The sequence below is a fragment of the Tenebrio molitor genome, chromosome 1 (genome assembly GCF_963966145.1).
Source record: "Tenebrio molitor chromosome 1, icTenMoli1.1, whole genome shotgun sequence".
Lineage (NCBI taxonomy): Eukaryota > Metazoa > Arthropoda > Insecta > Coleoptera > Tenebrionidae > Tenebrio > Tenebrio molitor.
In genome coordinates this window covers 34154128-34168267 of record NC_091046.1, presented here as the reverse complement: position 1 = coordinate 34168267, position 14140 = coordinate 34154128, and the positions used below count along the sequence as shown (strand labels likewise).

At 34.4% G+C, this 14140-nt stretch overlaps 2 protein-coding genes across 3 annotated transcripts in view; one reads left to right on the top strand and one right to left on the bottom strand.

Annotated features, from left to right (window-relative positions):
- Window positions 1–1797: 1797 nt before the first annotated feature.
- Window positions 1798–5344, top strand: Cyp303a1 (Probable cytochrome P450 303a1). Of its 2 annotated transcripts, XM_069041717.1 has the most exons (6): window positions 1887–1905; window positions 2526–2685; window positions 3476–3815; window positions 3872–4580; window positions 4636–4753; window positions 4808–5344. In XM_069041717.1, the coding sequence occupies exons 3-6, from the start codon at window positions 3479–3481 to the stop codon at window positions 5126–5128; spliced, it is 1485 nt and encodes a 494-aa protein (XP_068897818.1). In that variant the 5' UTR covers window positions 1887–1905; window positions 2526–2685; window positions 3476–3478; the 3' UTR covers window positions 5129–5344. The 2 variants fall into 2 exon arrangements, with proteins under 2 accessions (XP_068897808.1, XP_068897818.1); XM_069041707.1 differs by lacking the exon at window positions 2526–2685 and having other exon boundaries at window positions 1798–1905.
- Window positions 5345–5955: 611 nt separating this feature from the next.
- The window catches only part of Mgat4a (alpha-1,3-mannosyl-glycoprotein 4-beta-N-acetylglucosaminyltransferase a), a 96790-nt gene continuing 88605 nt past the window's right edge, over window positions 5956–14140 (bottom strand). Inside the window, exon 11 of the mRNA XM_069041672.1 lies at window positions 5956–7258. Within this exon, the coding sequence (XP_068897773.1) occupies window positions 7226–7258 (33 nt within the window). The 3' untranslated portion in view covers window positions 5956–7225. The remainder of the gene's footprint in view (window positions 7259–14140) is intronic.

Below are 14140 nucleotides of genomic sequence, written 5' to 3'. Positions count from 1 at the left end.
GTCAACTAATTGTATCGAATGTTGTAAAATTTGTCACGGGAAAAATTATAGACAAGGCACCACTTTGGATACATTTTCCTGGCGCCTTGCGTTGAACGGCAAGCAATTACTTATCAAGTCACTTGCATATGCTTTCGTCAAGAGCATTTCTTTATTAATACCAAAACAAGCAATTGCTAGAAGCAAAAACTTTTACTTTAAAACAAATGCTAATGCTAGGTAGCAAATGCTTGGAAGCATTTGCTTATTTTTATTAATATCACCAAGGCGATCTACATTTACTACTGCGATCAAAAAATTTTGGACACTAATGTCATCGTGCTGTCATACATTCTAAAACGACCCTTATGTATTAATAACCTCAATTTTGATTGTGTCAATTTTGAAAATGTGAATGTTAGATTTACCGAGAAAATATTCAAAAAGTTGTAAAAATCAGACAAATGGAATAGAACGAGGTTTTAATTAATAAAAAATATAAAACAAATACCCAAATGTACTCGCATATTAAAAAAATTATATTTTAAACTGGTGTCAAATTGACAACAATTTCATCTTTCATGTGACAGTTTCAATAAAGCATGATTTAGGCCCGGTTGTATAAAACGATGTCAAGTCGTTGTTAAAGTTAACATGATATCAAGCGATCCGATTGGAGGTTATTTAACATTTTATTTGAATCAGCCAATCAAATGGGCGGATTTCCGACTTGACGCGTTGTTAGCTGACACGATGTTAACTAAGCTTTATACAACCGGACCTTAGAGTAATTTTTTTAATGTGACAGAAGTTTGATGTCCAAAATTTTATGATCGTAATAGTACCAGGCCATGACACTGACCAAAGGCTCATTACTGATAATATTTCAGATGCTCTGCTGTGTTCCGGACTATTGAAACTGTTTGGTTATAAACTAACGCGAGGTGGGCATTTCCAACTTAAATATAACAATTTGTTCTCCCCATTCGTTTTTAAAACCAAAAGATTTTCTCCAGTAATTGTGTCGTCATTACTAATTTTGATTATTTCTTCCCAAAGTGTAATTTCTTCGTGATTAGAAGTTATTGGCACCGCGTTTGGCACAAGTCGCTTCATTTTGTCCCCATTGATAACTGTTCCGCTAAAATCTTTAGCACAAACATGGCTATCTACTTTTCCGAATTCATCACTCTTCGATTTTTAAAATCTCTTTCCAAATGGGCTTCGTTTCCTCATTTGATGGAAACTTAAATAAAAGTATTTAGCTACCTACGTAATTTGAAGAAGAAGACGCATAATTTGAGTTGCAATTTGGTACGCAACACTTAAATGACATTGATTTCATACTGTCCGGTAGATGTTCGATTGCATCATCAATTTGAGACCGGTAGGTGAGTTATAGCAGTATCAGAGCCGTAAAGTGTCACTAAGCAACACCTACCGGATTGTTTTATTTTTATCCATCAAAGCTGACATTGAAAAGTGAAAAAAAGTTGGCTATCGTCTGTCAAAAAATAGATGTCGAAAAAAATATCGAATAGGATAATAATGAAGCGTTTTTAGAACTATTTCATTTGATGTATCATTTATTCAAATCGGATACAGAATAAGTAAGATACAGCGTCAAAGGTTTTTCGTCAGTCACCCTGCATATGCAGTATAAAATGGACTGATAACGACCCATATTTTCATTCTGAAATACTTAGTACCTACAAGATTGTCATTTTCTATAAAATATGATAATCTAATCTTTACAAAAGAAGAACAAAATTTCACCTACATTATTATTAGTTTTCTCATGAAATGCACGAAAATTAAGTGTTGTACCTTCTAGTGGGGGAAACACTATATGAAGAAGCTGATAGTAAGGAGAGATCGCATCGTATATCCAACGTGAAGAGTTTCAGTGTTGTGATTTAGCACGAAGTAAGTAATTCAGTTTATTTATTTATTTTGAAATAAATTTGACTATCAGGAGAAATCCACACGGTCAACACAATTATTTTTTTTGTTCGACACTGTCAGAATTTGAGAATTTTCTCCTATGTGAACGGATTTTGATAAATGTCACAACTTGTCAAAACGAAACGTCAAGCTAATTTTAAAGGTTTTAAGCGATTTGGAGCCTTTAAGGGGCTCGTCGAACAAAAAAACGTTGTATTCAACTCGTTCGTGTGTAAATTGGGCCTTTTTTGGCACGAGTGGGCCATTGTAAAACGCGAGTGAAACGAGCGTTTTAAAGGCCCAACTTACACACAAACTCGTCAAATAAACTACTATTATAAAAACATAATTAAATATTGTATGTGGAAAATGAATTGATGAAAGTGAAAAAATAAATGTAATTTCGAATTTGTTCAAAAATTTCTTCTGTAACAATAATAATAAAGTTAAACTTAACAAACCAGTTTAACTTTAGAGATCGATCATTTTAGAAAATGTAATAAAGTTTATTAAACTCCATTCTCATTTTTATCTATCAGTCACGTAGATTCGCCTTTTTGTGCAATATACTTCCCGGATAATTATTATGCAATTCTGTTCAGCATCCGACAACTTTCTCCCGTTCCGAAGATCAAATCCTCGCGGTGGTCTCATTCATACACGCGGAACACTGCTACGTTCGGTATTTAAACACTTTCCTTTTCCACATTACACAACAGTAATGCAGATACAACTGGTTACTTTTATTGCATCTTATAAAATGTATGTATGTAAAAACTTTACCAAAACGTTTATTATATGGGCCAATTTATTCCAGGATTATAAAAACAACTTTCTTCGTTACAATTTTATCGGTTAATAATGATGTTTTCACATCACTTGGATATTGTGTCATAGATTTGAAAGAAAGTGGAATTTTTCTTACGTCACTTGTGTTGTGAGACTGTATTTATTTATTTGAAAATACATACTATTCAGTATTCATTAATTTTCATTGCCTTAATCAGTAAAAAACTTATTACAATTAGCTTGAGGCAGTACAACAAATTAATGTCAGAACAACGAAGTTTCTTACTACTCTAGATTCATAAAAGAAAGTCAGAAGTTTCTTGTACAAACATTTTTTGTCCTTGCACAGAAATCAGTTTGTTTGCAATAAGTATATTATTATGTCATATGCTTACGACATTATGCAGTTGGGTTTTTCTTTTTTTTTTTTGTTTCATCATACAGGGTATTTTGTAATGTTCCACATTTTCTTCTTCTATACAGTGAGCGGCAAAAGTATGGAATAAATTCCTTAAAAATGAAACAAAATTTTTTTCAAAAAAATCTTTGGACAGGTCAATTTTAGTTTATAAAAATACATGTTTTAGTACCAAAGAAAATTCCAAGCAGTCATTTGTTCTCGAGTTATGACGTCATCGATAGTTTTCTTAAACCCCCAATTTCTTTTCTTGATTCTGATAGCCCTTTTAATTGTGTAAATCTTACGATCCATTTCTTTGTTGTAATGCAGTCTTGTATTTTGTGATTTGTTGTTCTTTTTTAGAAGATGTTGGCAGCTGTGGTATTCTTTCTAGTAGTTCTAGGATTACTAGCTTACCTGGATACCAAAAAACCAAAAAATTATCCTCCAGGTCCAAAATGGTTACCAATTGTTGGAAGCGCTCTTGAAGTGGCAGACAAACGAAAGAAATGCCGTTATCTTTATCAAGCAACAGCCGAAATGGCCCGAGAGTATGGACCCGTGATTGGTTTGAAGGTAGGAAAAGACTTAGTAGTTGTGGTATATGGAAAACACGAAATTCGAGAATTTTTGTCATCCGAAGATCTAGCTGGGAGACCAAAGGGACTCTTTTTTGAAATGAGAACTTGGGGAGAGCGACTAGGTATACGTAATTGTCAACGTTTTCTTGTTCACTTTAATAGCATATTGCTAATACAGGAGTTCTACTGACTGACAGCGAATTCTGGCAAGAACAACGGAGATTTATTCTACGCCAGTTGAGGGAATTCGGGTTTGGTAGAAAAAACATGTCCTCAATGATCGAAGACGAAACTGGCATTATGGTGAAGAGTTTCTACAATATGTTAGAACTGAACGGATCGATGACAATTAACATGGAATGTGCATTCAACATTCACATTTTGAACACGCTCTGGATGATGTTGGCTGGAATACGTTACAGTCCCGAAGATAAAAACCTGAAAAGTTTGCAGGATATTTTGGGAAGATTATTCGCAAACGTCGACATGGTCGGTGCTCCTTTCAGTCAGTTTCCCATTTTGAAATTTATCGCTCCCGAAGTCTCAGGCTACAAACTTTACGTAGAGACACACCAGCAGCTTTGGGAATTCTTGAATGAGGAACTTAAACGGCACAAAGCGACTTGGGACGAAAACAATCCTCGAGGCTTCATGGACGTGTATCTGAAAATTTTAAATTCACCTGATCGGAAAAGCAGTTTTTGTGAAAAGCAGTTGTTGGCAATTTGCATGGACATGTTTATGGCTGGTTCTGAAACGACAAGTAAGAGTCTCGGCTTCTGTTTCCTAAACTTGATACTGTATCCCGACGTGCAGAAGAAAGCGCAGCAGGAAATTGACAGAGTGGTGGGTCGGGACCGACTTCCGGGTCTGACAGACAGACCTCAGTGAGTTTTTCGGTCATTCCACTTTCATCGTGTGTAAATCGTGTGTATTTTTCAGAATGCCCTACATGGAGTGTGTAGTTTTAGAGACTTTGCGGGTGTTCGCGGGACGAGCTTTCACGGTCCCACATCGTGCTCTCAGAGACACCCATTTAAGTGGATATTTTATCCCTAAGGTAAGCAGAGCGTTTATGTGTCATTTGGTTGTTTCATTTTCAGTGTTATTTTAGGATGCCATGGTAATTGCGAATTTGCATGGAGCTATGATGGGTCCTGACAGCGGCGTGGAAGATCCTGAAATCTTTCGACCAGAACGACATATGAAGAATGGTAAAATTACTTTGGCAGACACATACATTCCCTTTGGATTCGGAAAGCATAGATGTCTAGGCGAATCGCTTGCCAGGGCCAATATTTTCCTATTCACATCTGCTCTTTTACAACACTTTAATTTTTCAATCTCGCCTGGATGTCCACCATCGACAGAGTGTATCGACGGAGTGACTCCTGGACCGCTGCCCTTTAAGGCGCTTATTACTCCCCGAACATAGTCATAACAATTGTTTTAACTTCATTATTGTATTAACATTTATGAAAGAGTATCGTGGAAGTTAGTTGCTTGGTTTACCGAGCGAATCACAAGAAACTAGTCTTTGATTTGTGTTGTTGTTATGCGGTGAGGTTATGTTTTGTATGTTATTCTACTGTAAAAGATGTGCCAAATATCAAAAACAATGCAGATACTTGAATAAAACTTTCAGTTGAGATCGTTGCGTCAACGATGACAAAATGTCGAAACCTAAATGTAAAAATGTCAGTATGCAAACAAATATGAAACATTTAATGGTTAAAAAATATTCTTAGATTCAGAGACAATTATTTATTACCAGTGTAGATGAAATGAATTCAGGTGTAGAAATGAAATACTTAAAACTGATTCCAGTTTAATTCAGACATAACTGAAATTCCACTGAAATCAGTTAGAGATTTACACATTTAATAAAATTAGCACAAGTATAGATTTGAGGTATGATTTTCGACTTTTTGACAAGGCTTATATAAAATATGTTGGATGGTTATACATTACAACAATTCCTTTATTTACCCATTCAGTCATAATTACGCATTAAAATTGAGAAAAAGAGTTTTTGTCGACTAAAAATATTGTCGTTTGTTCAACCAAATCGTCATGATAATAAAATTGTATCAGTTCAATTATGTGAGCATTGCCACATAGCCATTTTGTATTTAAGAATACAACTGTATTATCGTAACTCACTTTAGGGAATAATTTTGATATTTCTGATAACATACATATTTTAGTTATTTTAATGGTCCCTGTATAACACCTCTATGAAAAAAATAATAATAACATGCGTATGTTTAGTGATTTATATTTAAATATTTGATTTACAATCAGTCTCAATTTCACATTTAACATTTTTAACAATGATGTTATTCGTTTATTAGTGCAGTTATTTGTCATAAAACAACAATTATTAATGTTAAAATGCATAAAACAGTTGAAAAGATAAAACCCCGAAGTTATAAAAACATCACATATTAACAAAAAAAAAAACTAAAATATTATTTACAAGTAACAGTAGGTACGATAAAAATATTACAATAAGTTCATAAAATAAATAACAAACTAAAACACACAACAAGGAACTAATTTACGAGAGACTGGCTCTATCTAAAACGTTAACTTATTTATGTACTTCGCAACTGAGTGTTCACAAAATTTGGTCAAATTAATATCACGCACTTGAAAATACAATTATTAACATTTAGATATTTCATCACACATCAACACTGTTTACATGTATTGTAGAATAACTTGAGAATATGAACTGAGATTCTTGTTAGCCCAACCACGCACGCTGTAAGTTTTCGTCGAGGAAGACAAGTAGAGGGGTTTTCTGTTTTCTAGATCATATATCTTATGATTCGCTAAAAGAAAACCATTTACTTTTTGCCGGTTTTCGGTTATCTTAAAAGCAGCTTCTGTTCCTCATCCTCATTTATATTCTCACAGCGTTCGTGAATCGCAATTACTGAACAAAAATCACGGAAAATTAATTAGTTTTGGATAAACAAATCCTCTTCTGGGAGCGGTCGCAATTTGTTCATAATTGCATTTAAACAAACTTCTAAACAGTCAACATTAATGGAAAAATGTGGTACGTTCGGCGTGTGGAAAGTTTCGTTGCAGCCAGAAGAATGTCGTTTGATTTTGTATTCAGCAGATTTGGAGTCGAAGGAATTTTTGGGGTCTGTAATTGATTGTCGAATGAAAACCAATTAGGCCACTAGGGGCAAATGGAATGCGACGTGGTCACGTGATGGGGACAAGAGGATGCTTGAAGCTCAAACCGGACAATAAGCAATTACAATGCGCTTATGATCTGCTGAATACGGCTTTAGTTAAGTCATAGTGGGAACAATGCGGAACAATCCATTTTGGGTAATTGGCGTGATAGGGTTGCCATGGTTGCGATAAGCAGATATTGCACGGGTAGTTGTGAATGTGGAGTATTGGGGAGTTGTCGACTCGGATATCACAGAGGGTGCGACGGTGAGCGGTCGAGCATGTAGCGATGACGGATGTGTGGATAAAAAAGGGCTGCCCGGCCGCCCGTCTCAGGTCACCTGCTAGCTAACTCATCCTGGATGTGTATCTGCAACAAATAATAAATACCTATATAAATTTTCTTATATGCGAACGAACGAATTATACTAATAAGGGATGTCTTTTTAAATTTGGCGTCAAAGTTGGCGTTGAAGAGTCGATTGTGAACGCACCACCGGATTATTCATCATAATTGACTCTCCAACGCCAAATTAAAAAAATACACCCTTTACGAATGCTTCTGTGAGCCACAGAGAATGGTATGTATTACATAATGTACTTTATCTACGGTTGTGTAAAAAGTAGGCACTTTTTGCACTAAAAATCGTTGTCAAACTTGACGTTTAGTGAACTGACGGAATCGTGCCATAAAACTTTTAGTGCACGCTTTAATGGCACAGAACTGTCAGAATACAACAATACAATTTGTTGGAAACATTGTTTAAAAGTAGGTTGCTAAACGACGTGGTTCTCAAACGACTGTGGTTATTCATAATAGTAGTTTATTTGACGAGTTTGTGTGTAAATTGGGCCTTTTTTGGTACTATTGGGGACAAATTTCTTTGGTCGTCAAAGTAATTTGACATAAAGTTGTAAATCAAGCATTAGGACGGTTAACCTTATTTTTTACTACTGTCAACAGTGTCAACCACTGTCACTGTCCAACTCATCATTGCGAAATGTTAAATACCGAAAAATGGACCACTGAATGAGAAATTTCAAGGAAGAAAAATTGAAAAGGTTTCCACAAGGCAATTTGGCCCATGGACAATCCCTCAGAAGCAAGGGAGACGATTCTAAATTTTTGAATGGTTGAAGGTCCCATATTTTTGACAAGAGAAAAGTCAATAATTTGAAATTGTCATCAATATTGACTTGACGTTAATGCTTGGTTTACATTAATTTGTTTTGAAGTCACAGAAAAATGACGACCAAAGTATTTTGTCCCCAATAGTACGCGTGAGCCATTTTAAAACGCGAGTGAAAGGAGCGTTTTAAAGGCCCACGAGTGCCAAAAAAGGTCCAATTTACACACGAACGAGTTGAATACAACGTTTTTTTGTACGACGAGCCCCTTAAAGGCTCCAAATCGCTTAAAACCTTTAAAATTAGCTTGACGTTTCGTTTTGACAAGTTGTGACATTTATCAAAATCCGTCACATAGGAGAAAATTCTCAAATTCTGTCAGTGTCGAACAAAAAAATATTGAATCAATAATAATTATTTTATACAAATTTGAAACCGGTGCTGTTGTAAGACATACGTGTAAAAAATTCCTTTGTTGTACTCACATCCTTTAAAATACTCCCTCGTATAGTTTTCCCATTTATAATTTGGTTTTATGGCAGTGCAATTGTAATTATTAGGGGCTGGGGTTGTGGTTTTGGCGATAGTGAAGATATTGTAACCTGCTCAGACAACAGACCTTCTTTTACAGTCCTAGGATTTATGGCGGTAGTTGCCTATTGTCGGGGTATTTAACACCCTTACAACAGGGCTGGTAGTAAAACCAAATTATAAATGGGAAAACTATACCTCGGTCGTACTTTAAACCCGCCGTTCGTGCAATAAAGGATAACGGCCGGTTTCATAATGTATTTTAAAAGCGGTTTTAAATTTAAAACCACCTTTAACTAAAAATTGTGTTTCATATTCATTAAAGGCGTCTTTAAATCCTTAAAACCCCCTTTAACTTTAAAAGCTCGTTGTCGGCCTTTTATCTCGTTAAAGGTGGATTTAAATGGGGAACATAACCTCAATTACATGACAAGTGACATTTCGCTAGGCTAGTGCATTGCCACAAATTGCTGCTTTTTTTTGTGAATTATTAGGTACTTACCGAATAATTAAATCAACATTTCGGAAACTTATAGGTATTCAGAAAATAAAGATATTCCATGAATTCATTAGTTTTTATTGCTCAATTGTTTTCTTGCTAATTCAATCTAAGTCTAATAGGTAACAGTTTTTTACTTTCATGTTCTTCTCTTTCCTCTCTTCTCTTTAAGTGTAAGATCTTATTTTATACAAGTTTTGTTTTAGATTTATAAAATTCCTCCTTCACTTGAAAGGTTGGATTTGGCATTTTTGGTCGCAATCTTTTATTAATCGGATGTTTTAATTTGGCGCTGCTCCACTAGCAAAATGTAAAATGCAGAATGTAAACAAAAATTAAAATACCTACTCGAAATACAATTCAAAGTCCGAGGGAAACAGTTGCGAGTTACCAAAACTTTCAAACGTTTACAGTAAAATTCCCTAGAATTCCCTAGGAAAATGACTACGTACACACGGTGAATGATTCGTTTTCGAACTAATGCAAATTTTAACTAATGTTTCGATAGTCCGTGTTTATGAAATGCAGTCTCCTTTATTTTAGATTTAAAGGCGCATTTACCTTAAAGGCGCATTTTATTAAAGGAGACTTTAGGGTCGGATTATGAAACCGGCCGTAACTTTTTACACTTATATTTTAAATAACTATTGTTACGAAATTTTTGTAAACATTCAAATAGCATATCAATTAAGATGTGATAAAAATTAATTTAAAATATCTAGGTACGTAATTTTAATACAGAGATCACTAAAATAATTAAATAAAAAGAGACAACAATACCGTATCATCGAATACCTACCGGGTGGTCAACAATGACTGAGTCTGTTGGCACTAAAATATTTGTGTTTTTTTGTCATGTAATTGGTACTGACCGGATGTTTTAACTTGACACTACATTAAAAAAAATTGGTTTATGGGGCGTATTCTGTAACTGCTCCGCTAAATTTTAAAGGCAGTTCAATTAAGTTGTCATAGCAATGACCAATCAGGGCTTGAAATTTTATATTTTAGGGGCGTATTCTGTAATTTTTAAAGGGGAGTTAAAATTTTAGCGTCGTTTAAAATTTAAAATTTCAAGCCCTGATTGGTCTTTGCTATGACAACTTAATTTAACTGCCTTTAAAATTTAGCGGAGCAGTTACAGAATACGCCCCTTTGTCGGTTATGTTGCTATAGTCCGTACGCTGATAGATTGCACGTTTTTAAATTCTAGTTCCAAAACATAACACAGTGAAAAATACTAAACTCTCCATCTCAGTTGTTTCACGTTATGTAGAAAACCGTTCTAGACTTGCAGATTAATTCCCGCCACGCTTGCCTCTGTGTTTGTGTTCTGTCAAAAAACGTGCAATCTATCAGCGTACGGAGTATACCATTTAAATTTATAATTAAAACAGGCTATGACTTTAAAATTAGATTGGCAACACCGTTGACACCTTGATTTGAATTGTCAAAATGACGCTTAAAAATTCAATACAAACTATGAAACGGCGAGTTAACAGTATCCAAGCTGGGTGTTTGATACAACTGTTAACTCGCAGTTTCATACTTTGTATTGAATTTTTAATTTTTAATTGAATTGAAATATGAAAAAGAGTACGAAACCTTTAGGATATGGCAATCAAAATATGAAATAGCGACTGTACTATTGGCGTACTTTCAAGAACCGTAAGTTTCACAGTAAAATTATTGTCTAATTTTGTATTTAGTCTGGAAAATACACTCCTACATCGCTATGGACTAAATATCACTTTTGAAATCAACTTTTTTGAGGGCGTAATGAATTCATTATGCCCTCTTATTACGCCCCGGTTGTTATGGACATGTTTACGTATTTCGTATCCTAGGAGTTATCATTCAATTATAGTAAAGTCAAAAACAAAAATCCAAATGTGTAATTAATGCTTTACAGCCCTTTCACAATGACGTTAGGGTTACGTCGAAATTAAAACGTTAATGTTAACGTTAGATCTAATTACATGTCTTTTAGTATCTTTTTTTAATTATTTCCGTTGGCTAATGTCAGAATGTAACGTTAAGAATCCAGAACATTTCTGGGTCTAACGTTAACGCTAACAATATCATGTACTATTGGGGACAAAATACTTTGGTCATCATTTTTCCGTCACTTCAAAAAAAAAAATTATGTACCTTCCACCGTTCAAAAATTTAGAATTGTCTCCCTCGCTTCTGAGGGATGTCCATGAATCAAATTGCCTTGTGGAAACCTTTTCAAGTTTTCCTCCTTGGAATTTCTCATTCAGTGGCCCATTTTTCGATATTTAATATTTTGCAATGACGAGTCTGACAGTGACAGTCAGTGACAATGGTTGACAGTAAAAGATAATGCTTGATTTACAACTTTATGCCACTCAAATGACTTTTGACGACCAAAGTAATTTGTCCCCAATAGTAACATTAACTTTCATCATAACGCCATTGTGAACGGTCTACACTGAAATACATGTATTTTTAATTTTGAATTTCTAGATTAACGTTTTAACATCGACGTAACGTTAACGCCATTGTGAATGGGCCTTTAATGTCAGCCCACGACATGACATGTTGACACCTATAACATTTGCGTTGTTTCCAACAGTATGAAACTTCTCAAAGATAATAAATACCTTTTGATGCATCTTGTGGTTACGTCAATTTGAAATGTCATTGAGTGTAAATAAAAGTGCGGTTACTTCATGGTTACTCCTTCCTTTCTCTGCATTTCATTTCATTTCATTTCACATGTAAAATCAATAGAGAGACACTGACATTTAAATGATTGCAAACTTTTTTGCCGGTCACTGTACCTACGTATTAATAAAATAGAGTCGTACAAGAGCTCACTTTGGTTTTTGGTATACTCCATTCGATGATACAGTCTGATTTTGAAAGTTGTGCAGATATTTTAACCTGAAGTAAACTCGGTACACGTTGCAAAGACACACTTGTCATTTGCAACAGCATTTTTTTATATTTCTGAACCAAATAAAGGCACAAAGGGACCAGAAAATCATAGTTTGGGTTGAATATTTTCCATATAAGTACAGTTTTAAAGTAATTTCAAATGACTAATGCCATAAAAGTGCTGTTGCAAATGACAAGTGTGTCTTTGCAACCTGTACTGAGTTTAGTACTATTGCGGGTAAAAAAAGTGGGACATCAACGTCATTGTCTTGACTTTTAATGTGAAATAACCCTTATCTGATTCTAACCCTACTTTGAATTGATTAACTTTGTCACTAGGTATTGTAGGTTGTAGGGAATGATTGTAAGTAAGCACGTAGTGAATATTTATTTAATGCAAAGTCCCAATCAAAATCTACCTTTATCAAAAGAAGAGGGCATTTGAAATAGGAAAATAGGAGTATAAAATAAATTTTTAAACTGTCAGCTAAAATAGTGTCAAAAAAATGACAATAAAGCTTGAACTACATCGAATTTTTCAAAACTAACAGAAATTTGATGTCCCACTTTTTTGCCCGCAATAGTACATGTTAAAAGAAGGTAAAATAACCCAACATGCCTTATACATACAAATGTTAATGGTGTACAAGAGAATCACAGATATCACTTTGTTTGGGAACCGCAGAAAAATTTCAAATTTGACGGACAGTTTTGTACACTGACGGACAAAAAAATTGTCGCCAAAATATCTGTCATTTTTTTTATTATGTAAAACATGCTTGCGAGTCTTCACAATAATATGTCATAAGTGACAAATATTTTAAATAATTTTAAAATGCCACGCAATTTGACAGACATTGGTTAACCTCAAAGTTAGAAGCATGATTTACATTAACGAAAAACGAAACATTAAATAAAATGACAGTGCCGTCAAATGAGTGACGACAGTTTTTTTTGTCCGTCAGTGTACGTACGGCTAACCTAAAATATCAAGTTTTCGAGGTTATGTTTGAGTTTTATCGTTAAAGTTTTTTGAGTTTCATCATTAATTTTCGATAAAATTTGTAAAGTGATGATAAAATGGTGCCTCAAACTTATTCAGAAAACAATAAAGGCGTAAACAACAAAATAAAAAGACTAGTTATAAGTGAAAGCATAAAAATGAAATATCAAAGAAGTTGTTTCAAAATGCCTGCCATCGTTTACAATGCAAGGTTCAGCACGACGTGTCCAAGAAACCCGAACTCGATTCAGAATGGCTCTGTTTTCAGGAATTTCTTGAGCGGCATTTTGAATGTAATAAGTCTGTGCATCATCGCAAAGGTATCACATTTCTCGTCAAATTGCTAGAGACATTTGCTCCAGTAATTCTGGCAAAACTTCGTTTAAAAATTGAAGTTAACCGACACAATTCAAACGGCGAGGTAAGACATACGGACCTACGAGGTGATTTTCAACAATGTCAACCCACACGTTAATTAAAATACTGCTGGAAGTGACGTTCTTGGATTTCGTGAGGAATTTTTTCTTCTGCAATCAAAATGCGATCTTCTCGTTGGCGGCCAAGATAACGCTTAATTCATTTCGAAATGCTTGAAATCGCGAAGATGCTGTACAACGTTTACAAAAGTTCGTGCATTGGGAAGTATTCTTTGAGAAATTTTTGGTTTTGATTTTTTTAACGTATTTTTTCATAAAATTCAGTGACTCCCAAACATTTTTTTTGAAAAACTTTTAACCCCCTTTCCTCGAAAAATATCAACATTTGTATAAGGTATTATTGATTCAATCGTTACCTATTGTGGAGTTCTATCACTGGTTAAAATATCTTCACAACTTTTAAAGTCACCTGTATATTTGATAATTTTAAATTCTAGTTCGAAAACATAATGCAGTGAAAAATACTAAATGCGCCATTTTAATTGTTACAAGTTGTTCTCTATACTATTGGTAGCCCTGCATAACAAATCGCGCTACTTGTAATTCTACGCGCATATTTAGTTGGTGGATTGACAGCTGTTTATCTGACGGATTTTCGTTACAAGTGTTTCAATTGTTAGAAACTGTTGTTGGAATTAATTATTGATTCTTCTAAGATATGACATGAATAAATTATAAATTTTATTAATTATAAATTTTCATGAGCCGTTCTAATTTTTTCGTGTAGCGTGTCTCACTGTCTGTCAAAAC